We start from the raw sequence: 27,292 nt of genomic DNA on the forward strand, positions 1-27,292 counted from the left end.
ATGCCCCCCCCCCCCCCCCCCGTGGTGCCAGTAGATAATGCTCCTCCATGCCTCCCCTTTTGTGCCAGTATATAATGCTCCACTGTAGTGCCAGTAGACAATGTCTTCCTGTAGTGCCAGTATATAATGCTCCTCCATGCCCCCTATAGTGCTAGTACATATATAATTCTCCTTGGTGCCCTCAGTAGTGCTGAATTGCCGACGTTTAGTATTAACAAAAAACAAAAAAAATCACCTCACAACTGATTCCCGCTGCTGTCTGCGATGGAGGCCACAGATCATAATTGCCACGTCCCTGCACAGGCGGTCCTGATGTTTTGGTGGTATAAAACTAAAAATCTAATGTAGATCTTCAGTCTTTATTTTCAGTCCTGTCAGCTAACACTTTGTCTCTTTTCATGACAGGAAGATGGGTGTGCTAATGTCCAAGAGACAGACCGTGGAGCAGGTACAAAAGGTCAGCATTGCTGTCTCCGCATTCAAGGATGGACTGAAAGACAAACCACCCAATAAGAGGAAATCTGAAGGCTGCATCAGGAAAGGGAGTAAAGGAGATGTGCTGGACCAAGTGTTGGAAGAAGAGAAAGATGCCAATGAATCTAACCCAGGTTCCCCCTGTCAATCCCAACCCCGGCAGGAGAACCCAACAAATCGGGCAGCCTGGGAAAGACTAAGAGATGGGAAAGGGGTAGAACCTGATGAGTTTTATAAGTCCAAACGTTTTACCCCTCCTGCCTTTATCAGACCAACTCGTGCTCTGAATGATGATGATCCTCCGGAAATAAACCTGGACCAGAGGGAAGAGGTGAGTCAAATTAATGTAATTGTAATACCAGTAGAAAAAATAAATTAAACTTTGAATTTGGAAAAAAAATTAGGATTACTGAATAGGTTTCAATAGTAAAAGTTCTAAAATTTTGTAGGTGTCTCATTTTTGGGTCAACGTTATGTCTAACTTCCTATTATGACTGAATCTACTAACTCAACGTTCTTAACTAATCTTGCTATCCTATAACAAAAGCCTTTTAAAGGCTATTGAAGGTGTCGGCTTAACACAATTAGTTTAGTTAACCATCTAGTTAAGTATGTGTGTTAACTCTACTACATCTGTATATGGAGATTAAAAATGGCTTAAAATAACCTGCACACAGCTTGATACTTGCCTGGGGAAATCTAAGACGTTGTCTTCATTGTAGAGAAGTCATTTTCATATAGCAGTAAGTCTCCTCAATGTCCCTGTTTTCCTCTATATTGGAGGTGGCCTGGAGAACATGGGCTACAACCGGGGTCAGGCTAAGCAGCTAGTCCAGCAGAAGACAACTCAGTTTGAAGATGAGTTTGGAACCATCCACTAGGACCTTCTAGACTAGACAATGAGAATTTGGAGAATCTCATGTTTATTTAATTTATAATAGTCTAGGTCATTTCCTATGGACAACCTCAGTAGCATAAAACATCCCTCAGACTAGTGACTTATCTATTCAGCTGTGATCGTCAGAGGTATCGTAGTGTAAATGTTTAGGTTCCTACTATTACATGCCGTACATTAATATAAGTATGTAGACACCTTTGTTTTTCCACGACATGCTGAGGTTCCCTACTTCCGAAAGACATAAATGCTACATAGGAGAACAACAGCAATATCTATAGAGTTGCCAACTGTTGATCACAGGCAATGTTTTTGGCTTCTAATTAAAGGACCTATCTATTTTATCTCAGCATTAAGTCATCAGCTAATCCTCCTATACACAAGCATGCAGTACTTTGTTTCCATTTAAAATAAAAAAGGGATCTCAGATGGAAATGGCTCAAACGGATGCAAAAAAAAAAGTGCTACAGGATCCGTTTTTTTTTTTTTTTTCCTGTTCTTCTGACGGATCCGAAGAACGGGATATGAAACAGAGATGTGAACTCTCCCTAAGATAGTAGGTCACTCTCGCCAAAATTTGTTATTTCAACCACTGGGACATCAAATTTGTGAACAAATTTGTCCTATCCCCATTCTTAAAGAGGACCTGACTGTTTTAGTAACTACTTGAATTCCCCATGAAATACCAAATCTGGAGTATCTATTCTTGTGACTCTATGTTGTGCCATTTCTCTGTTATTTGTACTAGAAGTATATAAATGGATTTCCAGCAGTCTGCAGTAAGGGTACAGATGGGTGTTACCAGTTGGGGGGTTAACCCTGTAGAGTCTGACATTATCCAATCAGTGCTGCCAGTGTAAAACTGGGCAGGGACACCTCCCAACTGGTAACACCCATGAGTACCCTTAGTGCAGACTGCTAGAAATTCATTCATAAATTCTACTACAAATAATAAAGGAACGGCACAACACAGAGTCATAAGAATAGATGCTTCAGAATTGTTACTAAAACAGACATTTCGTACAGTTGCACTGCAAACATACAGTAATATACTGTCTAAGTAGCAGTGCCACACAATACCTGCTGTAATTAAATGCCATCAAGCAAAATCAATATACAGTGACAAAACAACACTTCCATATACACATAGTAATCTCATAGCAGTGCTATACAAATGATGTTAAGACTTCCCCAGGTTGCAAGCCATGCAACATCTGTGGTGCTCTCCTAAGCAGGGACATTATAGGGGCTGTCTCATCTTAGACATTGATGGTATATCTCTATGATATGACATCAATGTCAGATAGATGGGGCTCCCACCTCTGGGACCTGCATCTATCTCCAGAACAGGACCCCCAAAGTGAGGGGAGATCAGCTGGGCATGCTCTGCCAGCCTTCATTCATTTCTGCGGGACTGCCAGAAACATCTGAGCTCTGGCCCGGCTATCTCGGCAGTCCTATAGAGGTGAACTGAGATGTGGCCGCGCTCGCGCAGTGTGCTCTCCACTCCTTTCTATGGGGCTTCCAAAAAAAGCTGAGCGGGGTTGGGTATTTTCAGAACTCCCATAGAAATCAATGGAGAGCAGGCCACACATGAGCAATGCACTCTCCTTAATTTTCAGGGGTCTATTCAGGAGATAGGTGGAGTGTCGAAGGTGGGACACACACCTACATTACTTTGATGGCATATGCTAGTGATATGCCATCAAAGTCTCAGATCATACAATCCCTTTAATGCACAGAGGTTACAGTCCTGCCTTCTACTTAGAGCAGTGTTCCCTTAAAAAACATTTCAGGGGTTGCTGGATCAACCCCATTGCATCAGACATACTCCATGGTGGGGTTGATTCCGCTGACTGAATTGATACCTATCTTGTAAAAATTGGTTGTGGCATTCCCATGAAAAAAAGACTTTTATTGAATATTCAAATTACGGCTTCAGTGCACTGAGGGGTGAGGCCAGCACTGGATAGCTGAAGAACAGTAAGGAAAAAGGCCCGGCCCTCAATGCACTGAAGCCCTAATTTGCTTAATTATTAAAAGTCTTTTTTCATGGGAATGCCGAAACCAATTTTCACCGATAATGTTAATCAGAAGGAACAATACTACAAAATGCCATTGTTGATCCTGGTGACAGGTGCTTCAAAACAGCCAGAGAACAACAGATTACAGACCAATGACCTAAAAGAACTTCAGTAAATAAAGCAAAGCTACTTGAAAGAGGTTGTCTCTTGGCTTGCCCAGACGTACACCAAGATAGGCTGTCATATGTGAGCAGGAAATACCATATATCATTGCACTTTGAGGTATGTCACCTCTAGAACCAGGGTGATGTCCACGTGGGAGCTACAGTAGTAGCCATATTGCGTAGAGGAAATAATAGAGGAAATAATATAATAATAATCTTCTGAGCTTCTGAGGTCTTGGAACATTTCTCAGGTTTCATTCCCTTTGATGTTCTGTATTTGAGAGATTCTTGATATGCATCTCGCCCTGAAAAGTAATTCATTTTTTTATAACTCTTGGTTTGGATGATAACTTAGAGCCAAGAAATCAGCACATGAATACCACAGCATGTTGTCTTTCCAAATACATTATCCATAGCCCAGCACTTAGCTTCTGGAGACTGTCGAGATCAATACCATAACAATTTGTATCAGGATTTCAAAGCTCAATATTTCAGCTCCACTTTACGGAGCTGGCAGCGCTAGAAATTTCAGTAGATTATTTCAAAGGCCATGAATAAAGGCCTTTAACCCCTTTCATCACTGAAAGTCCTATCGGAAGAAGGGGTTGTATGTAGAGGACAGGAGGCTCCATAGCAAAAATCCAAACGGGGCCTCATCTATGTCCTGGTTCTTGATATCACCTCCTAACACTAGGGTTGCCACCAGGAAGATAAAAAACTAGTCCGGCCAGTTAGCCTTCGCAGCCTTGAGAGTCAACAGTGGAGGAGCATTCTGACTGAGCTACAAGGAGTTATTGTCTGTCTGAGGCTCTCGGCGCTAAATGTGGAAATACGAATCAAATAAATGTCATCCAAGGACTTGACCATTTAATGTGTATGGGGCCTTCCAATGCTTCCCGAACGCAGATGTCATGGAAGATAAATATTGGATTTCAATCTTGGTGGGATGGGAGGAGATATCGGTCAACCGAACAAGTGCTTAAGCTATCTAATGTGAAAGGCCAGTGGCAAATCAAACTTATTGGAAAGTCACGATCCTGAGATCACAGCTACCCATGTTAGGGTATAGGTACGCTTTCCGGTTTTGCGGATAAACCAGGCTGGCAGTTTTAGTTGGAAAACATGTCATCCCTGCTCTCCACTTTGGCAGGAGAACCCATTGCTTCTTCATTGTGTTGACCTATGGTGAGGTGGAGCCATTATCCATGGGATGAGGCTAACATGATCTAGTCCCTTCTCTTTCTTGATGTACCTTACGTACATTCTAACATTGCAGTTGGCAAAATCGGGGCATGCCCTGGGAATGCCCCAACTCACAGGACCAGGACCACCTGTTTATGGGTGGGGCATGATAAGCCCTCTCATTTTCAGGCCAAATTTGAGAGGACCATCTCTGCACATTGGGGAATGTTGGTAACTATGGCCTTAGGGTCCTTTTACATGAGCAGATACTGTGTCCAGGCTCGGACTGGCCCACAGGGGAACAGGTGAATCCCCAGGTAGGTCCCTGAGTAAGGTGGGCCCGTAGTGCCCCAATCCCCTGCACACTAGACTGAGATAAAGATTGGCAGGCTAAGATGCTATGCAGTACATTGCTTATGTCCATATAATAGACTGTATAGTGTGGGTAGATATGCATGTAGCTTTACAATGGGCCCCAGAGTAAATTTTACTGGTGGGCCCTCGGAACCCCAGTCCGACACTGACTGTGCTTATTAACTAGCAATGATTGTGTGTTGGTCAGGGCTTGGTATCTGTAATTATTAAGCAAAATGAAAAGGATAATCTTCATAAAATGAAGAATCTTTATTGCAGAAACATAAAAAAAATCCATAAAATAAGGTCCAGCTGACCTATCAGTGCTTTATCATGGTATGATACGCATAAGGCCTCATGCACACGACCGTAGTTCGGGTCCGCATCCGAGCCGCAGTTTTAGTGGCTCGGATGCGGAACCATTCACTTCAATGGGGCCGCAAAAGATGCGGACAGGACTCAGTGTGCTGTCCGCATCCGTTGCACCGTTCCGTGGCCCCGCAAAAAAAATATAGCATGTCCTATTCTTGTCCATTTTGCGGACAAGAATAGGCATTTCTTCAATGGGCCGCCCGTTCCGCAAATTGCGGAAGGCACACTGGCGGCTTCAGTTTTTTGCGGATCCGCGGTTTGCGTACCGCAAAAAACGGCACGGTCGTGTGCATGAGGCCTAAGTCAGCTGGACCTTATTTTATGGAATTTTTTAATGTTTCTACAATAAAGTTTCTACATTTTATGAAGATTATTCTTTCCTTTAGGTCTATTTGGTGAACGCTGAGGCCGGGCATGTGGATCCTATCTTCAAGTAGCAAGGGTGTGGTGAACTTTTTTCTATTGATTTGTTACCTGAAATAATAGTTGATATGGGGGCGAAAATACAGCAAGAATAAAGTTCCTTTTTTGGCAGCATGTTCCTTGTTCACACAGGGTGATGGGTTACCGACAAATGAGCATTTTTAACACAGAGTCAAAGAAGGGAATACTGTTTGTCGGGTGATCTGTGACACGTCTAGATGGGGCGATGATCGGCTAAATGATCATGTGAAAGGGCCCATCGACATCTCAGGCGTTGCCTCATCATTTACAGACATGATTGTAATGCTCCATATTTTTGGTTAGGTGTAACCCATTGTTTAATCTCCATAGATCACCAATGATGAGATGTGTGAGATCTGCGAGGTCTGGACAGCCGAAAGCCTCTATCCATGCAGGATCTGCTCCCGGGTTTTCCATGATGGCTGCCTTCACCGTATGGGATACCTGCGCAGTGACAACGCCCTGGAGGTGACAGAAATGGCTCACACAGAAACAGGCTGGAGCTGCTATTATTGTGTAAGTGCACCATCATTTTATAAAGAAATATTGGGGGTGGGTATCATGACTGATGGAGTAATTGTTCTGTATAATGAAGGAAAAGGACCTCAGTTAGGGAGGAAGACTAATTAATAATTTGATGCATGTGTCTTTACAGAGGAAGAGGTTCTAAGTCAACTGTCTAAAATTAATACAAATAAGTCACAGGGGCCTGGTGGGATACACCCAAATCTATTAAAACAGCTTAGCGGTGAAATAGCAAAACCATTAACAGATTTATTTAACCAATCACTGGTAACAGGAGTCGTCCCAAAAGATTGGAAATTAGCAAATGTTGTGCCCATTCACAAGAAAGGTAGTAGGGAGGAATCGGGCAACTATAGGTCAGTAAGCCTGACATCAATAGAGGGGAAAATTAATGGAAACCATACTTAAGGAAAGGATTGTGGAACATCTAAAATCCCATGAATGGAAAGATGAAAAAAAGCATGGGTTTACTTCAGGGAGATCATGTCAAACTAATCTTATTGATTTTTTTGATTGGGTGACTAAAATAATAGATGGAGGAGGTGCAGTAGACATCGCTTATCTAGACGTTAGTTTAACTTTTGATACTGTCCCACATAGAAGGCTTATCAATAAATTGCAGTCTTTGTGCTTGGACTCCCATATTGTTGAATGGATTAGGCAGTGGTTGAGGGACAGACAACAGAGGGTTGTAGTCAATGGAGTATATTCAGACCATGGTCTTGTTACCAGTGGGGTACCTCAGGGATCTGTTCTGGGACCCATATTGTTTAATATCTTTATCAGCGAAATTGCAGAAGGCCTCGATGGTAAGGTGTGTCTTTTTGCCGATGACACAAAGATTAGTAACAGGGTTGATGTTCCTGGAGGGATTCACCAAATGGAAAAGGATTTAGGAAAACTAGAGAAATGGTCAAAAATCTTGCAACTAAAATTTAATGTTGATAAGTGCAAGATAATGCACCTGGGGCGTAAAAACCCAAGAGCAGAATATAAAATCAGTGATACAGTCCTAACCTCAGTATCTGAGAAAAGGGATTTAGGGGTCATTATTTCAGAAGACTTAAAGGTAGTCAGACAATGTCATAGAGCAGCAGGAAATGCTAGCAGAATGCTTGGGTGTATAGGGAGAGGCATTACCAGTAGAAAGAGGAAGGTGCTCATGCCGCTCTACAGAGCACTAGTGAGACCTCATTTGGAGTATTGTGCTCAGTACTGGAGACCATATCTCCAGAAGGATATTGATACTTTGGAGAGAGTTCAGAGAAGAGCTACTAAACTAGTACATGGATTGCAGGATAAAACTTACCAGGAAAGATTAAAGGACCTTAACATGTACAGCTTGGAAGAAAGACGAGACAGAGGGGATATGATAGAAACTGCTAAATACATAAAGGGAATCAACAAGGTAAAAGAGGAGAGAATATTTAAAAGAAGAAAAACTGCTACAAGAGGACATAGATTTAAATTAGAGGGGCAAAGGTATAACAGTATTATCAGTAGGTATTACTTTACTGAGAGAGTAGTGGATGCATGGAATAGCCTTCCTGCAGAAGTGGTAGCTGCAAATACAGTGAAGGAGTTTAAGCATGCATGGGATAGGCATAAGGCCATCCTTCATATAAGATAGGGTCAGGGGTTATTCATAGTATTCTGTATATTAGGCAGACTAGATGAGCCAAATGGTTCTTATCTGCCGACACATTCTTTGTTTCTATGTTTCTGATTAACCCGGCCCATCGTGAGTAGACGTCTTATTTATTTAAAGAGGACCTTTCATGGGTCCAGACATTATGAAATAACTAGCAGGTTATGTAGGGCATAGAGCAGGGATGTAATATCGCTTACTAGTTTGTCTGGGCGCCGCTCCGTTCGCCCGCTGTGCCCCCTGTTCACTTTTTTTTCGCCTGGTATGCTAATAAATAGCATCGGTACAGGGAGGAGAAGACTGCCCTGTTTCTTAATGGGCATCTCCTTGTCCCCGGCTGTAGTGCGGTCCAATCACAGTGGAGAGCGTCACAGCCAGGGAGAAAAAAAACCTCACCTTCTCCTTGGCTGTGACGCTCTCTGCTGCGATTGGACCGCACTACAGCCAGGGAGAAGGAGAAGCCCATTTAGAAACAGTGCAGTCTCCTCATCCCTGTACCGATGCTATTAATTAGCATACCAGACGGGAAAAGTGAACAGGGGGCACAGCGGACGAACAGAGCGGCACCCAGACAAACTACTAAGAAATATTACATGCCTGCACTGTGCCCTACATAGCCTGCTAATTATTTCATAATGTCTGTGCAGCGCTGAACGGCCGCCGCCATGGGGGTCCCTTCAAGAGGGAGAAAAGTTTGTAGTGAATTTGTCGTGACGCCAGTTGCATTGAAGCAAAAAAAGGGACAGAGTCTCCTTAAGTAGATGGTGTTGGTGGTGCCCAAGTGTAGAAATACCAGAGTGGTGTAAGGGTAGCCTATAATGTCCCTGAATGGTGTTGCACTTGTCACGGTGCTCCTACCTGGATATGCTGGAACTCCAGGCGTGGTCGTCCTTTGCAGAAAAAGAGATAGTTGATGGAAGGCATGAAGAAAGAAATGTAGTCCAGACTTTGTATAACGTTGAATAGCAGCTTTACTTGAATAAACTTTCATCAGGAAACAATCTTCCAACTTTATCTTGGTCACCAGCAGGTTTTGGCATAAATTCTGGAAGGCATACACACTCGGCTCTGCCACATCTGTTGCTCTCCAGCTCTGTTGTACTGACAGGATTAAATAGAAACTTTTCCTTTCTGCTGAACTTAGCTTTCTGTAGTCTGACTCTGTCTTTATCTGTATCCAGGGAACTCTCTTCCTGGCTTTGGAGTCTTTCAGCTTTGGCCTCCTAGTCCAGCAGAGCTTAGGGGTGCTCTGCTGGCTTGCACACAGCCTTCCCTTTACAGGAGGTAAGCTAGACTCACTTTGGCAGGGCCCGTCCAGCAGGGACGAGGGCCTGCTTTCTTCCCCAAGCAGGGGGTACTCTCAACTAACTCACTATCTAACTGAACTCCTCCCTCTCTAGAGAGGGGGCTAGAATGGAAAGAAGGTTCCATTCTAAGCAAAGTAGCTCTGCCATTGATGTCGCCATCTGCTAGTGAACCAGGCACATTACTTTTACACGCAACAATTGCAAAATAGAGAATGCGCCGTGCTTGAACCTGGAATAAATACACATGATGACATGAATCAACCATAGAAAATAGCTACTGACTAATTAACGACTGACTATATGCAGTAACCCCAATGTGGCGGTATCTGTAATTGTTTGTTGCGTTTTGTAATGTCATATCATTGTTATGCTGTGTACACCAGCAGAGGAGGTAGGGTTGGCAGGGACAGGGTTAACTGCTCTTGCTAGGAGTGGGTTGGCCCTACTTCCTGCCAGGAGAGGGAGTTTGAGCCCTGACTGAGTGGCGATAGGAAGCACGTGCTGGAGCTCCTACCCCAAGGGACCTTAACCAGTTCTTCTGTGAGACCACTACTCAAGGGAGATTACCAGAATCAAAAAGATTGCTTTCCTAAAAGCTACAGAGTACAAAGTCAGCAGAGCAACCAGGAATCTCAGCTTTACAGACCCTGCTGCAGGTGAGGTAATAGAGATTGTATAACCATCACCTAGCTGACTCCAAGCCTGCGTTACACAGTGGAAACCTATATCCACTTAACCAGCCCCCATATCTCAACATCTGGTGACAGAAACTGCACCTTGTACTTAATTCTGCTATTTGTGCCACGAGGTATATTTTGCACTATGTAATCAGAGACTTTTATAAGTTTACCTTTGACCTGATTCCACTGCATCTAACCCCAAGGAACAATGGCCTGAGGGAGTACACCGTTACACAACATCTCATCGGGGCCATTATCACTCCCATCAGTGGCATAATTAGAGCTGACAGGGCCCCACAGAAATTTTTTGAACAGGGCCGCCACTCGGTTCCCTTAATGCAGACCTCAGACTGGAGCCTCCACTTTTCCCGCAGCACTATGTCTAGGCATGCACTACACTGTGACGTCACACAGCATCGGGTCATGGTGCACTCCCATCCTGAAGCAATGCAGCGCAGGCGCCTGGAGAAGAAGAACAGAGAGCAGTGATTGATACCAGTGCTACGACTAGGAGCACCATACTCATTGCTCCCTGGGCCCTGAAAATGAATCCATTTGTCCTCCTTTCATGGTAGTTACACCTCTGACTCCATCTTCTGCACCAGCTCTTCTGGTGCTCGCTGTATATACACCTGCCAAAATGCAGATTAGGGAGAGTTCACATCTCTGTTTCATTTTCCGTTCTTCTGATCTGTCAGGGTTGCTGGTAGATGTGAAGACAGAACTAAGAAGAACCTGGGTGAATTGTGATGGATTTTGGGTATTTTTTTCAGTCAAAGTAACCGCACGAAAAAAAGGAGAAAATAAGTATCAATAAAGTGTAACAGATAAAAACCGCAAGTGTTATTCCTTCACAAACAGCCAATAAAAGACCGTTAACTACAAAGCCGCCCATTGATCATCGACATGCGCTGCCGCGATCCTGGCTTCTCCTTTCAAGTCTTATAATAAGGCAGCGTATGTTCTCTGCCTATTTTTATATTCATCCAAAGCGTCTGACAAGATGAGAGAGAGCAGACCGGGAGTGAGAATCATCTGGGATTTCTCCGGGGGAAGAGCCTCTCATCTGGAGCAATGGAGGGTAATGTGCAGAGAGAAGCCGAAAGAAAACTCCTCTGCAGGTCACCGAGTAGAGAAGCTGAGGTCTCCGCAAAAACATTCATTACCATTCTCCGTCAGGAAGCAGTTCTGCTCCTCTGGTGACACCATTGTCTGTCAAATTAAAAAAGATGAAATGAGACAATGCTGAATTACATCAGGAGCCGAGCGTTACGCATAACAGATGTGCAGTATCCCAGGGGGTCAGTAGTGCAGCTTTAGGTATGCGGGGGGTCGTAGTGCAGGGCAACCCACTAACCTGGGATTCACTGTCGTCTTCAATCAGGGCGATACTGGAACAGGCAGTTGATAAATGTCGTGACGCCAGTGTCAATTGAACGGTGACACACCGTGTAATGATAGGTGGAATAATGGAGCAATCCGGGTATTTATATAACAGGTTAACTTTACTGAACGAGTTTGTAGTAGGGTGAACTGCCAGTGAATACAGTTCCAGAGTTATTCCACACTTTACCATACAGTTAACAGCAGTGGTTCAGGCTTTTACTTACAGTCACAAACAGACTAACTTCAAGGCAGGCCTCCTAGGATCAGGGATTCCCTCTTATGCTAACTGCAGCAATACCCTCAAGGTCCAGACACCCAACTCCTGGTGATAACCCTTGAGCAAAGGTTTTTATAAAGGTCTTCTTCCCTCCTGATGGCAGGCTCTATCTTTGGAGTACCTCAGGTATAATTAACCTGGAGAACTGGGTGGGAATGATCCTCCACACCAGTAGTGCAGCTTCTGCACTCCTTAATGAATCCTGAATCTCTCAGAACTGACTCTAGAAACTTCCAACTCCCTCTCTAGGCTAGGCCCTAGCCTATTTATACTAAACTGGGGGCTCCCTCTGCTGGCTGGAATAAGAATTGCCTGCAACAGGCCTAACTTTCTTAAAGGGAGATACACATTATAATATAGCAGTGTCGGGTAACCTACCCGTATGCTGCAGATGTGTTATATAAAAGGTTCTATAGTGCAATAAAAAGAAGACGGACGACATCTGCATCCTCCCGTGCTTTGGCCTTCTCGTCATAAAGACATTGCATGGATTCAAATTACTATCAATGGTGGTTTATAATATGGACGGCTCCCTCAGGCCCAAAGCTGCCCACCATCTACACAGATGGCGCAACATAGAAGTGCTGGAGAAGGTCTTGGTTCAGCACTAACTGCAGATAGAAATGGGGCTTGGGGAGTGGTTGGGTCACATATCGCATCAATGACATGGTGCAGGAAGCAGGTGGTTCTTCCAGTCAAGAAGCAGCACCTCTCATCGACAGTGCCTGAGCAGTGTTGTCTTCTGGTGGTTGCCTGGTCCTCTGAGGCTGAACTTCAGTTGTCACATTTAGAGGAAGGCTGAAATAAGTTACATGTGGACTCCAAGCTGGTCTCCCTGAAGAAATATAGGACTGCTTGAGGACACATCTTCAGTAAAGCCAGTCATTGCAGCATAGGGGAACATGTCCGTGCCCTGGACAAAAGAAAAGAAGCAGAAGATGGAAGGGCACCACAAATACCATCAGTCAGGAGTCCCAACATCAGGGTGTGCCCTTAGGGAAGATGGAGGAACAGGAGCCATCAAGCAGTACCAGAGTAGCAGGGAGTAGGTAAGGACGAATCTTTAGGTAGGCGAGTCGGCTAGGAGCCTTCAGTTAACTGTTAATTGTTCACAGAAAACACCTTTAAAGAGGACCTGTCACCTCTCCTGACATGTCTGGTTTTGTAATCACTTGCATTCCCCATGTAATAACATTTTCAGGGCATCTATTCTTATGACTGTATGTTGTGCCATTCGTCTTTTATTCCTCCTAGAAGTCTATGGATAAAGGTACAGATGGGAGTTATCAGTTGGGGTATGTCCCTGCACAGTCTGCCACTGTCAGCTCTCATTGGACAATGTGAGATTGTGCGGGGACACACCCTCAACTGGTAACACCCATCTGTAACGTTATCTGTAAACCTTTAGCAGGAATAAGAAAAGAACGGCACAACATAAAAGAATAGATGCTCCACAATTTTAATTCCATGAGGAATACAATTATTTACCTAATCAGACATATCTGGAGTGGTGCAGCCATTTATGTTTCTGTATCACTGAAACTCTTCCCAAAATTCAGCATACATATTGCATGTACAGTACTCAAACAGTCAGAGCAAGGATCTGTATGCTGTATTTGTCATGCCCAACTCACTGCTGTGCCATGTTGCTTTTCCTCCATGGCTGGTGTCCCAGGGTTTCCTCTTACTCAGGGCCTCTGGTTTCAGCTTTCTCCTCTGACTTTCTTGGGTCTTCTGCTGGCTGCCACATGTGTGTGCACTGAGTCTCTGCTCTTAAAGGGTCGGCACACACCAGTGCATCTGTTCCTGAACCAATTCCAAACTGGCACAGTCTATCTATGGACCCTTCCTCCACAGGCGCAGAGGAACAGTGCAGAGAGGATGAGAGTGGTGGCTGTGGTGCTGCGAGGGGTAGTAGTATAGTTCACGGTTGCAGTCCTCCCCTTGGTGCTCCCTGCAGTGAATGGAAAGCACACCCTTTTTTCCATTGCGGCCCACCCTGGTATTGGGCCTTCTGCCAGTACCAGTCTCACTCTAAAAACTGCAACTTTCTAAGAGGCATGCAAAATTCTCACAATCAGTACTGCAGTTCCCAGGCTGAGGGGGGCAGATCATTAAACAGACGGCTGGTCCATTATATAATTGTGGCAGGTGCTCTAAGCAATGCTCTATCCAGAGCAGCAAAGTCTTTTGCCACAAACGAGCACATCTTTGCTAACATGCACAGCCTTAAGATCCTAGGAAGTCTGTGGATATTTGCTCTTTTTCCCTCAGAGGTAATCTCCTGGCACAATTGCTATTCTTCGGCAGCTTCCACGCCACAGGAATAGTGATGAGCAGCATAGGCAATATTCGTTTTCGTAATATTTTGAGAAGTTTTTGCATAATATTCGCAATAAATTCGCGAATTCTAGAATTCGTGATCTCCAGTCATTATTTTTGCGATTGCGCAAATCGGCACTAATGATGCGCATATTTTTGGCGCAATGCATGCAACTTCACATTTTATCAGGTCTGAGTAGATATTACTGATTGGTGCACTAAGTATTGTTGTGACATCACAGCACTATGTCTGTAGCATGTATGTATGGACAGCAGAGAAACAGTAATTCCTATCACACTACCTAACACCCTGCACTGGAACCTATCAGCTACACTATATCAGGATATAACCTACACTGACTATCTCCCACTATCTGTATTATATATATAAGCTCACTAACTATCTAATGTAATTAGATAAGGAATAGGATCCAGATGAAAGCACAGAGCACAGCAATGTCACTGCTCTCTCTCTCTCAGAACTGCAAAAAAACAACATAAAATGGCTGCTGGGGAGTTTCTTATATAGTAAAGGGGTAGGCAACTTTCCTATTGGTTGCTAGGGATGTTGCTAAACTCTAACAAAGATATTGCAGCCTTCTCATTGGCCCACAAGCAAGAAGGGAGGTTACTGATGAAAAAAAAAAATCTAGAATATTTGCGATAACGAATATATAGCACTATATTCTACATCTTCGCGAATTCTCGAAGTGCCGATAAAAATTCGCGATTAGAATATTTGCGATCGACACTACACAGGAATGGTGTCTTTTTCCTGAAGAAAACTGTCCCTTTTGACTTTAGCTTCACACAGGCTCACAGGCATCTGCTTCTCTCACCAGTGGAGCTAGACTAAACTGGCTGATGGAATGCAGTTGCACAGCTCCTCACTTACAGATGGCAGGGCTAGCCTAGCTCTGCTGAGTTAAGGGATACTAAACTAAGGTATCACTTGGGTCACTGCACTGTTTCTTCTGTCCAGAGAGATGCTCTAATGACTCAATGTGTAACCCTTATCTTTAGTTTCCTGGCAGCTCACAAACACTCACTTAAGGCATATTCTTATGAACTTGATAATTTATCTTAAATTAGTGTTTATGAGCTTTCAGGGAACTATGGGATTAGGACTACACATCAAGCCGTCAGAGCAGCACTCAGATGGGTTCACTGAAAAGCAGAAGAAACAGTCTTAATAGTCAGTGAATTCTGAAAGCTGAAGAAGAAAAGATGTCCATAGCCTTTAAAGGAATACCCTAGACATTACACTGTACAGGGCCTAAGGCAGGGATTTCTAACCTGCGGCCCTCCCGCTGTTACAAAACTACAAATTCCATCATGTCTGGACAGCCTACAGCTGGGGAATTGTAGATTTGCAACAGCTGGAGGGCCGCAGGTTGGACCTAAGGCATATTACATGACATAGAAGTTCTCTCGTTATTGTTCTTTAGATCCTTGTGTTATGTTCTCCCTCCCTCAGGTCCCACACTACTCATAACATAATAGACCTAGTCTGCCTGAAATAATCCATTAAATAGTCTCCTCTATGTTCTCTGACCAAGATTGTACAATGCCCAACCCATCAGGGCCGGCATCAGCACCCGGCATACCCGGGCAAGTGCAGGGGCCCATTGCTCCTGGGGGGCCCACTGAGCTGCTATGAGCACTTCCATCAATGACACTGCTGTCATTTCACTTACGCAGTACCCCTTTGGTGGGCCCTCTGATAGTCACATGACGCCGGCCGCTGCAGAGATTCAGACACGCCCCCTCTACACAGGACATGCTGCCTGAGGAGAGAGACCGCAGGGCTGGAGCAGAAGTGTGAACACAGTCTGTGAGTCTGCACTGTGACTGTCTCTTCTCTGTTGGACAGGAGGGTGGGCAGGCTGGACTCTTCGAGTTGCTGCTGGATGCTGTATACCAGCAGCTTCATTCTATTTGGTTGTTTTACTGCCTCATTAAGACATTTGCCTCTATGACACCTGCCCCCCATATCCTGTCCTATCTCATCCTCATGGAGCCCCTGCTGTCTCCTTTCCTCCCTCATGTTTCCGGAGCTCCTGTTCCACCCTCCTATCTCCTACTGCTGCCCTGCACAGACCTCCTGCCCCTACTTCTTGTATGAATCCCTCTCAGAGCCCCTTCCATCTACTTTCTGTGTGCACCCCTCCTGTCCATCTGGGGCTCCTGTCTCACTCCTCTGCCTCTCATTATGGTGGCGTCTGAACCGCATTCACCATAAGGACCTTCTAACATCACAGGGTCTTGCGACTGTGCCCCCCACCCCGTTGTGCGCCCCCCACCCCGTACTGTGCCCCTCACCCTGCACTGTGCCCCCTTATACCCTGCATTGTGCCCTCTTACCACACCCTGTGCAGTGCCCCTAGTCATTCCCTGTACTGTGCCCCTTATACCCTTTTATCCGGTCACTGTACGGCGGTGTTATCCAGTCACTGTACAGAGGTGTTATCCGGTCACTGTACAGAGGTGTTATCCGGTCACTGTACAGAGGTGTTATCCGGTCACTGTACAGAGGTGTTATCCGGTCACTGTACTTAGGTGTTATCCGGTCACTGTACAGAGGTGTTATCCGGTCACTGTACAGAGGTGTTATCCGGTCACTGTACAGAGGTGTTATCCGGTCACTGTACAGAGGTGTACACACAATCTGTGTCAGAAATATGCCTAATATAGACGTATTTCTATTTAATAAATGACCCCTAATTGTATTATTATTCAGGGGTAGGGCTAATATCTTTATAGTATATAGATTCTAGCATATTATACTGTGCCCTGTATTTCCTAAAATTTGCTCTGAGGCCCAGTCAGTTATAGCTACATCACTGACCATCTCCTTCTCTCCTCCAGGCCCGGCCTAGTGGTGACATCATGACGTGTGTCTAACTGCTGCAGCGGGCCGGAGGAGAGAAGGAGCACAGGGAGATGAGCTGCGGTTAGTGAATGACAGGATCGCCGGCTCCCCTGCGCTTCAGCAATGATAGGTATGTGAGGGGGCCACTGGGGGGTCATTACACTGTGAGGGCCCCTTACGCAGTATAATGACTCCCAGTGCCCCCCATTTAGTATAATGATCCCCAATGACCCACTGTACAGAGGTGTTATCCGGTCACTGTACAGAGGTGTTATCCGGTCACTGTATGGCGGTGGTATCTAATAACTGTATGGCGATAACTGTATCCCTTTCCCTGCCCACACTACCTTTTTTATACCTGGCATGAGTGGGGAAAAGTGCAGATTGCGGTGCTAAGGACTTTTGCACCACAATCTGTGTCAGAAATATGCCTAATATAGACGTATTTCTATTTAATAAATGACCCCTAATTGTATTATTATTCAGGGGTAGGGCTAATATCTTTATAGTATATAGATTCTAGTATATTATACTGTGCCCTGTATTTCCTAAAATTTGCTCTGAGGCCCAGTCAGTTATAGCTACATCACTGACCATCTCCTTCTCTCCTCCAGGCCCGGCCTAGTGGTGACATCATGACGTGTGTCTAACTGCTGCAGCGGGCCGGAGGAGAGAAGGAGCACAGGGAGATGAGCTGCGGTTAGTGAATGACAGGATCGCCGACTCCCCTGCGCTTCAGCAATGATAGGTATGTGAGGGGGCCACTGGGGGGTCATTACACTGTGAGGGCCCCTTACGCAGTATAATGACTCCCAGTGCCCCCCATTTAGTATAATGATCCCCAATGACCCACTGTGGCGTCATACTGTGTGTGGGGCCACTGGGGGTCATTATACTGTGTGTGGGGGCATTGGTGGGGTCATTATTTTGTGTGAAGGGCCACTAGTGGTCATTATATTGTATATGGGGCCACTGGTGGTCATTTTACTGTGTGGGAGCCACAGGGGGATATGTAAATGTAAAAAAAATGCCTTAAGGGGGTCCACTGGGATTTATCGCCCAAGGACTTACATGAACCTGGAGCCGGCACTGCAACCCATCCCCAGCCAAGACCAATGTATCCCTTCTCCACAGATCTTCCCTTTTTCCACAGACAACCACCCCAATGGGGTCCACCATCTAGTGCAATGGATATATTTCAATGATGGCTACTTAGACGTGATCTAAAATAGTCTTCTCAGGAGGCAGTGTATGGAAGAGAAGGGTATAATGCAGATAATTACCTACCTACTCCTAGAGACTTGTAAGCGCTTTAATGAGATTCTCCTCTCTCACCATCCTTCTCTTCCATTTTTTTTAATATTGATTGCACACTTCAAATAGAGAGGCAAAGACAAATTTACATTTTCCAAAGTACGCATGATGATAATTATGATTACCTTTTAATAATATAAAAGATACTCAACATTTTTCAGTGTTGTACATCAATGAATTACATAGAAATGACAAAGGGAGCATACAAGCAGCCAGGAGGTCAGAAATTATGACCTATCACAAGGGAAGTATGAATATGTCTTGAAGAGTTATTCTTGTAGATATCATCATTATTGACTAACGTCCTCATACTTTGGATGGCCCACACAACTGTACTTATTCAGTACCCTAGAGCAGGGTATTTGCAAAACGTTTTATTGCTGTTGTGATAATTAGTCTAATGTAATGTTTGTAACAGCGGCTGCTGTGCGCCGCTGTTCCCCTGCTTACCGCCGTGGTCCTGGGCGCCGTGTTAAGCTGTGATCTGCAGCCAGTGCTTTCCATTCACCTCTGCAGTCCTGGGCTCTGTCTGTGTAGGTACTGTTGTTCTGGGATCCGCTCCACAGTTTCCTCTCAGCCCTGGCCACAGCATGCTTGCTGCTTGTTTCCTGCAGCACTTCCTGGGCTTTATGGATTAGGTCATGTGACCTTGCTGACCAATCTTAGCCCTCTTGCGCATATATAAGTGCCTCAGCCCCCTTCCCAGATGCCTCAGTGTCAAGGTCCTTGTGTCCTGCTAAGTTTCCTGATTTCAGCTTGTGTTCCTGACTCGTACCTGTATTCCTGAACTCTGCTACCTGTCTGATTCCTGCCTGCTTGACTTAACTCTCCTGTTGCTGACCCGGATTACCTGCCCTGACCTTTTGCCTGTCTGACTTCACCTCTTCCTCATTCTTCAGTCCTGTACTGTTGCTCCTGGTTACGACTCAGCCTGCTGACAATGCCTGCACCTCTGGTACCTGTTTCAGGTACCTCCTGGTCCGCCTGGACCAGCTGCCTAATGTGCCTATCCTCCTCAAGAGGTAGCAACCTGGTGTTCCCCTCGGGAAAGTCTATCCCCACCATCAGGGGTATTGTGAAGATCGAGGGGTTCACTTAGACAACGCCCTTAGAGGAGGTAGGACATGTGGCACAGTGGGTTCACACCCGCTGGTTCTTGACAATGTTCTTATTTACTGCATTGAACACTTGATAGTTTTGTATGGATAGGTCAGGGTTAACAATCCTGACTCAGCCCTTTTAGGAGGCTAGGGGAAGGACTTGGGTCCATCCTTAGTTTAGCGAGTGTATGTGCTAGCTGAGGAAGAGAAAGGTTCTACATGTGCTCACATCTCAGAAAATCAGGCCTGAGTCATAGAGAATGATCATCTCTGAGACATTTACTGCAGGAAAGCCATTGCTACTGTACATCAAAGTACTCCAGAAAGAGAGAAGACAGAGAAGATTAGAGGTTCAGAATCTACAAGACTGTGCACTGGAATCATTCAGTAAGGTGCTGCGCTCATTTAAGGCTGTCAGAGATTTTACTGCTGTGGAAGTAAACATTGCCAATACACCATTTTGACACGGCCTGGAAAGCTGTATCTTAGGCTACTTTCACACTTGCGGCAGAGAGATCCGGCAAGCAGTTCCGTCGCCGGAACTGCCTGCCGGATCAGGCAAAATGTATGCTAACTGATGGCATTAGTAAGACTGATCAGGATCCTGATCAGTCTTAAAAATGCCTGATCAGTCGAAAAAATGCATTGAAAATGCCGGATCCGTCTTTCCGGTGTCATCCGGCAAAAACGGATCCGGCATTTATTTTTTCACCTTTTTTTCAGTCTGCGCATGTGCATACCGGAAGGACGGATCCGGCATTCCGGTATTCTGAATGCCGGATCCGGCACTAATACATTCCTATGGGAAAAAATGCCTGATCCGGCATTCAGGCAAGTCTTCAGTTTTTTTAGCCGGAGATAAAACCGTAGCATGCTACGGTTTTCTCTTTTGCCTGATCAGTCAAAACGACTGAACTGAAGACATCCTGATGCAAACTGAACGGATTACTCTCAATTCAGAATGCATGGGGACATGCCTGATCAGTTCTTTTCCGGTATAGAGCCCCTGTGACGGAACTCTATGCCGGAAAAGAACAACGCAAGTGTGAAAGTAGCCTTAACCATATGCCCCTCAGCACTGTGAATTGTTTCAAACTGTGCTTTGATAACTCTTGACATTTTTGGGCAAGCATGGACAACCACCTGATAAGAAATAATTCTGTTGGGGAGGTTGTTGAACATTTTCGAGATCAGCGTTCCTCAACTCCAGTCCTCGGGGCCCACCTACCATTCATGATTTGAGAATATCCCACAGAAAACTCCTTTTGTAAACATAGTATAAAATTCTGCTTGCCGGCAGCCACCACTAGAGCATAGGACCCTACTGAATATTGTGTATACATTCAGCAGAATAATAGAATGGTATGAAGTAAGCTCCAGAGCCCCCTCTAGTGGTGGCTGCACAGAACCAGAATTTTATTACTTTGCACAGTAAGTGTAAGGGGATTTGGAGCCGTGTATCAGAAAGCAGAAGTCCAACTTACTATAAAGATGTATTAAGAAATTTATCAGCCCAGAATGTTGGACCTGAAAACCAAATGACATTGAAATGTGGATGTTCATTTTAACCAATCGTCTCAATGTAAAAACCGTCTGCCAACCAACTTCCAGAGGGGGATGTTCTCCCATTCCCATGGCAAAGTCTGACAGATTGAGCGCATAAGCTTAGTCCACCTGCTTTTCAAATGTTTCCAAGAAAGCCCTATTCATTGTATTACTCTTTTATATGATGGCATCCATAGTATCGCAGCTGTGTACATCGTGTCCCCCACAGAAGACTACGATCTAAGTGATGGGAAACCTTAATAGCCCTGGATGCGCTCCAGAACAATGTACTGGATTTATTATTAATGGGCCATTATTGTGTCTAGATTGTAGATCTCTGCTTTAAAGCCTATAGTTGACAAGCAATGAAACAATCAATGCTGTGAGTTGGCGGGTAGACGAGCAGGCAGGCACCGGTCCAAAGTTAATTTGTGCATCCCACGCTCTATCAGAGGTAGGCCGAGCATCTCCCCCCTGATACCTCCGTAGGCTTACAAGGGATTTACAGCAGGAGTTAGTTACATGTGTTTCTTGGGTTTAGCAGCTGGAGTGGTGATGGCTCGGGGTTTAGTAATGTTAGAGAGAGCGCGGTGTAAATCATGCTGCGCTATCACGTCAGTGGGATTTAGCGGCCTCGGCTCTGCTGCTGCATTTGCTCTTCTGTGGCGCACGACACACATGATAATAGTATAATGACTGCCATTTCCATCATAATCTGCAATTTCTCTTCTTCTTGTGCTATGAATTCACTTTCAAGATGACTGTTAATTCTTCTGTACAGCGCAAGATGTGCAACCACCATCAATAGAATACATGAAATGACAACTCCCAGCATGGTCCATTCACTTCTATGGGAGTTCTGAGAACAGACGAGTTATTGTGCATACTGGGAGTTGTAGCTTCTAACCCCTGCTGTATATTGTCATTAAAGGGGTTATCCAAGACTATAAAATGCCCCCCCATATGCCGGGCCCCTCGCAATGAATATACTTACCTGGCTCCCTGCTCCATGTGCCGCTCCTGGTCCCCGCAGCGGCGCTGCTGCTTCTACCTGTGCCCAGATGAAAATATCCGGTGTTGGGGGGGGAGCATCCAATGGCAGGTGGGGATGGGGACGAGCCTCCCTAGCATCGCCAGGTAAGTATATTTATTCACTGTGAGGGGCCCGGCGTATGGGGGAGCTTTTTATGGTCTTGGATAACACCTTTAAGCTTATGGGAATATCACCAAAATACATGTGAAAATGCGTCATGTGAACACTTCCATGTAAATTGAGTTTTCTAGATAGGCTCTGTCTTATCAGGGAGTATATGAAATTTTATAGAAATTTTTGGTGAATGGCATGTGGAAAAGAGAAAGGGCCCCATAGCAAAGATCAAATAGGACCCCTTGCTATGGTCCTAGATCTTGTGTTAGAAGGACCTGATGTTTGTTTCCTGCTCTGTGCCATTACCTTAACCCCTAGCCATTTCCACACCGGTCTTAAGTCTGTCTGTGCTGCTGGAGGGAGGTTATGTGTAGGTTGCGTCCTCCAGAAGGACGTGCAACAATCTAAAATTTACTCCAGGTTCCTTGCTGACGTAGATTTATGTAATGTTGGAATGCCAAAAACTGGCGTTCCAAACGATGAATGAGATGCACAAATTGCGGATCTGCAAAACACAGATGGCGTCCGTGTGTGTTCCGCAATTTGCGGAACGACACGGACAGCCATTGATATAACTGCCTATTCTTGTCCACAAAACAGGCAAGAATAGGACAGGTTATATTTTTATTGCGGATCATGGAACGGAGCAACGGATGCGGACAGCATCTTTTGCGGCCCCATTAAAGTGAATGGGTCCGCATCCAAGCCGCAAAAACTGCGACTTGGATGCGGACCAAAACAACGGTCGTGTGCATAAGACCTTAACTAGCATAGTGGTAGTCTTGCAAGATGGGTGTCTGAGCCATAGAACCTCACCTTACACCAGTGTTTATAATGCAGTTTTCAGCTGTCTGGTCTCTCAAGTATGTTCTTGACGCAGAATAAAGTTGATCTCGTTGGAGAAGCTCTAACAGGAGCAGGAGCTCTGAAGTGTGCTTCCTCTCTTCTCTGTGTCTGCACAGGAACTTCCCCTCCTGGTAGGAAGCAGGACCAGCCAACCCCTACCAAGAGGGGAGGAACAGGGTGGCTAGCCTTGTTCTTGCCAACCATACCACCTCTGCTGGAATAAATGGCCAATATAATGAGAATACATAACATAACAATACATTACAAACATTTCCAGGTCTGGGGTACTGTATGTCCTAAGGATAGGTCATCAATATTGTACTCTCGGAAAAACCCTTTTTCTGTTGTATGGTAGTCTGTATCTGCCGTGCTACAAGTAACAGCTGGGTCTCGCTCCGATGAATGACCTTCCCAAGCGACATTTCGACTCTATAAGTCTTTTTCAAGCTATTATTAGCTGCAGTATCTTCTATCTTATGTCATCGAGGAGCCCAGCAGACCGGGACTCAACACTGCTGGCATCGCCACCACAAGGTTCCTCTGGAAAACTTTACTGAGTAGTGCTGTCTTATCTTCTTATGTTGACCTTCCCATGAAGATATTGAAATATCAGTGCAGTGGGGCCTAGAGAAAGCTAGATTAGGCAATTATACGGTACATAGACATAATGGCCGAGCTGCGGTAACCGCACATGCACAGGTGACTACTAATAGCCAGGTTTTGCGGCTAGTATAGATAGAGCACAACAATTACAAGTAATCCACTAATGGGAAATCCAGGTACTAGCACAATATGGCAGAGTTTACTCACTGCGGCTGTTGCATGAAGTCAAAACCCTGCCAAATCAAGGTGGCCACAAGATTTTGAAGGTAATAACCGAGTTTTATCTGCCAAATCATGTGGCCCATGGGCCCCACTGGTACCTGACCACATGCAGCAGAGTGTACATCTAGCTTTAGTGGACGCCCTAACTATTGAGTTCAGGTGTTCCAGCTACAGTACCTCTGGTCATAGTTTTATTCTGGCCGCCTCTCGGCATGTTTGCCTGGCTGCCTCTGGCACTCTGGCCCTCCCCCATTATAGTCAATGGCGGACCTCCGGCGGCATGAGTGCACTTGCAGCAGCACGGATCCGGCAGGCTGTTCACCAAGCGGAACAGCCTGCGGAAGAAGGTTGGCGCTAGTGTGAAAGTAGCCTAATCAATAGAGCTACAAAAATTTTCAGGCTGTGTTCACACATCGCGGCTGAGTCGCAGTTTTTGTTGTGGTCGTCTGAAAACAATGCAGTTTTGCAGCAATTCTGAAAAACCTTGTCAAAAAAACGCAATACGGCTGTTACGTGTGAAAACAACCTCGATGTAGCCTTAGGACCATGCACACAAACGTATTTTCTTTTCGTGTTCGTTCCATAATTATTTTTTCTGCGGACCGTATGCAGAAACATTCCTTTCAGCGAGTCCGCAAAAAAAAGGGAAGTTACACTGTGTGAATTCCGTTTCCGTATGGCCATTCCGCAAATAGAAGATGTCCTATTCTTGTCTGCATTACGGACAAGGATAGGACTGTTCTATTAGGGGCCAGCTGTTCCGTTACGCAAAATACAGAATGCACACGGACGTCATCCGTATTTTTGCGGATCCGTGTTTTGTGGACCGCAAAATACATATGGTTGTGTGCATGAGCCCTAAGTCACAGGACTCCAAGTGAACTGAATGGCAATCTCTGCAGCAGCTGTCAAGGCAGCCCTTCTCTCCCAGTAATTGCGAAATTGCTGAGGAGAACGTGTAACCAGCTGATAAAAGAGGACGAGTCAAGGACTCCTATTTACTACAGTTTTTTCATTTGCGTTTTCAGACTCGGTATCTGATATTAAAGGCACTGACCATAGCGGGAATCTGTTCTGGGATCATTTAATGAATTCTCAATAAGCCAGATTTTCCTTTTGAAGCTTCTCTGCGGTGGGCGCGGGCGGCTGTTTGCTTTCCTTGCAGTTTTCTGCTGCCTGCTCCCCATGTATAATTATTCTTCTCATGCGGTGAGATCCTGCGTCTGCTTTAATCTCCGATGACGCCTGTGGAGATGTGTCAGACGCCGTGTTCTGCTATCATCCTCACACAGGACAGATACAAATAGGCCTGGCACATTACTATGGTCAAGCAAAGATATAAAAACAGGGTATGGAAATGGTAATATCTGCATTCCGGTGGAAGAACCCTAAACCCAATGCAGGTCACCCCCCCCCCCCTTCAACTCTTACAATGTCTATATATTATCTTTCAAGGCATCAATAATGACTTAGTACTACAATCATGCCTTAAAGTACTCAATGTCCTCCATATTTCCCGATAATATGCAGTCAATAGGGGAGTATGGAAACCGATGGCATACCTGACGGTGGCAGCCTTAGGCCCCCTTCACACGGGCGAGTATTCCGCGCGGGTGCAATGCGTGAGGTGAACGCATTGCACCCGCACTGAATCCTGACCCATTCATTTCTATGGGGCTGTTCACATGAGCAGTGATTTTCACGCATCACTTGTGCGTTGCGTGAAAATCGCAGCATGCTCTATATTGTGCATTTTCCACGCAACGCAGGACCCATAGAAGTGAATCGGGCTGCGTGAAAATCGCAAGCATCCGCAAGCAAGTGCGGATGCGGTGCGATTTTCACTCACGGTTGCTAGGAGACGATCGGGATGGAGACCCGATCATTATTATTTTCCCTTATAACATGGTTATAAGGGAAAATAACAGCATTCTGAATACAGAATGCATAGTACAATAGCGCTGGAGGGGTTAAAAAAAATATAAAAAATTATTTAACTCACCTTAATCCACTTGATCGCGCAGCCCGGCTTCTCTTCTGTCTTCTTCTTTGCTGTGTGCAGGAAAAGGACCTGTGGTGACGTCACTCCGGTCATCACATGGTCCGTCACATGATCTTTTAACATGGTGATGGATCATGTGATGACCGGAGTGACGTCACCACAGGTCCTTTTCCTGCACACAGCAAAGAAGAAGACAGAAGAGAAGCTGGGCTGCGCGATCAAGCGGATTAAGGTGAGTTAAATTATTTTATTTTATTTTTTAACCCCTCCAGCGCTATTGTACTATGCATTCTGTATTCAGAATACTATTATTTTCCCTTATAACCATGTTATAAGGTAAAATAATACAATCTACAGAACACCGATCCCAAGCCCGAACTTCTGTGAAAAAGTTCGGGTTTGGGTACCAAACATGACGATTTTTCTCACGAGCGTGCAAAACGCATTACAATGTTTTGCACTCGCGCGGAAAAATCGTGCATGTTCCCGCAACGCACCCGCACCTTTTCCCGCAACGCCCATGTGAAAGAGGCCTTAGAGCTCATGTACAGATCACATGTCCACGGACCATGGGGCTCCCCATAAGTACTCAGTTTTCCTTAGCAGCCTCTAGAGAAAAATACCTCCATATGCAATTTTTTCCTCCAAAATTTTCACATTAATCACAGCGGAAAACAATTTAGCCTCTGTATAAATATACAGTGTGTGTCTTAGTAGTCAATGGGCCGATGTTACAGAGCCATATCATGTGTGCATGAGCCATTAAAGGCTATGGACACCTCTGCAATTCATTTTTATTTATAGTTCATTTGCTTCCCGAAATGAATTTTCTAAATAGTCTTCAATAAAAGTGTCCTACTCTTTTGCTTCTCCAGAGTGTGTAAGTCCTTCACTTAGCTGGTGAATCTGACATAAATCCACAAGTACATAAGAGTGCTAGCTGGCATGCTACATCAAACAGACATATCACATAAAAAGAAAGCATGCACCTCTAATAAAAAAGGATTATACTTTCTTGAAACATCAGTTTAAACCAATAAAGACACACTGTATAATACCAAAGCCCCACACCCCTGGTTATGTGGGTGGCTAAATCTCACATGCAGAAGTAAACCATACACTCCCACTATTGGCAGTTACCATACACATTACAATTGCATGTGATATAAACTGTACAATGGTATATCAAATAACGCAATGTCACAAAATACCATAGAGGGATCTGAAAACCCAATTCATGTAGTAGGTTTATGCAAATCTTTGGTGCTATGTGGAGGCGCTCTTATGATGTGGACCTGCAATCGTTATAGAAAATGGACATTTACAGTTCACACATAGTATCAAGGAATATGATAGATAAAACATCTAATAAAAATTATTACCAGTGTATTATTTCTCTGGCTTATATAGCACCAACGTATTCAGTAGTGCTTTTTACAGACATCATCATCACTTGATGTCCCCAGTGGAGCTCGCAATCTAAACTCCATATTAGTATATCTGTTCAGTATGGGCCGGGGTGGGTCTTAAACCAGAGTACCCAGAGAAAACCCACGCAAACACAGCAGATGCAGATGTTGAATTTGA

At 44.9% G+C, this 27,292-nt stretch overlaps 1 protein-coding gene across 1 annotated transcript in view; it reads left to right on the forward strand.

The window, feature by feature from the left end:
• The first annotated feature begins 409 nt into the window (after nucleotides 1-409).
• PHF24 (PHD finger protein 24) overlaps nucleotides 410-27,292 on the forward strand; it is a 66,106-nt gene continuing 39,223 nt past the window's right edge. The window contains exons 1-2 of the mRNA XM_040420166.1: nucleotides 410-805; nucleotides 6,240-6,425. Coding sequence (XP_040276100.1) covers nucleotides 410-805; nucleotides 6,240-6,425 — 582 coding nt within the window. The remainder of the gene's footprint in view (nucleotides 806-6,239; nucleotides 6,426-27,292) is intronic.

This window comes from Bufo bufo, chromosome 2, assembly GCF_905171765.1.
Source record: "Bufo bufo chromosome 2, aBufBuf1.1, whole genome shotgun sequence".
Classification (NCBI taxonomy): Eukaryota; Metazoa; Chordata; class Amphibia; order Anura; family Bufonidae; genus Bufo; species Bufo bufo.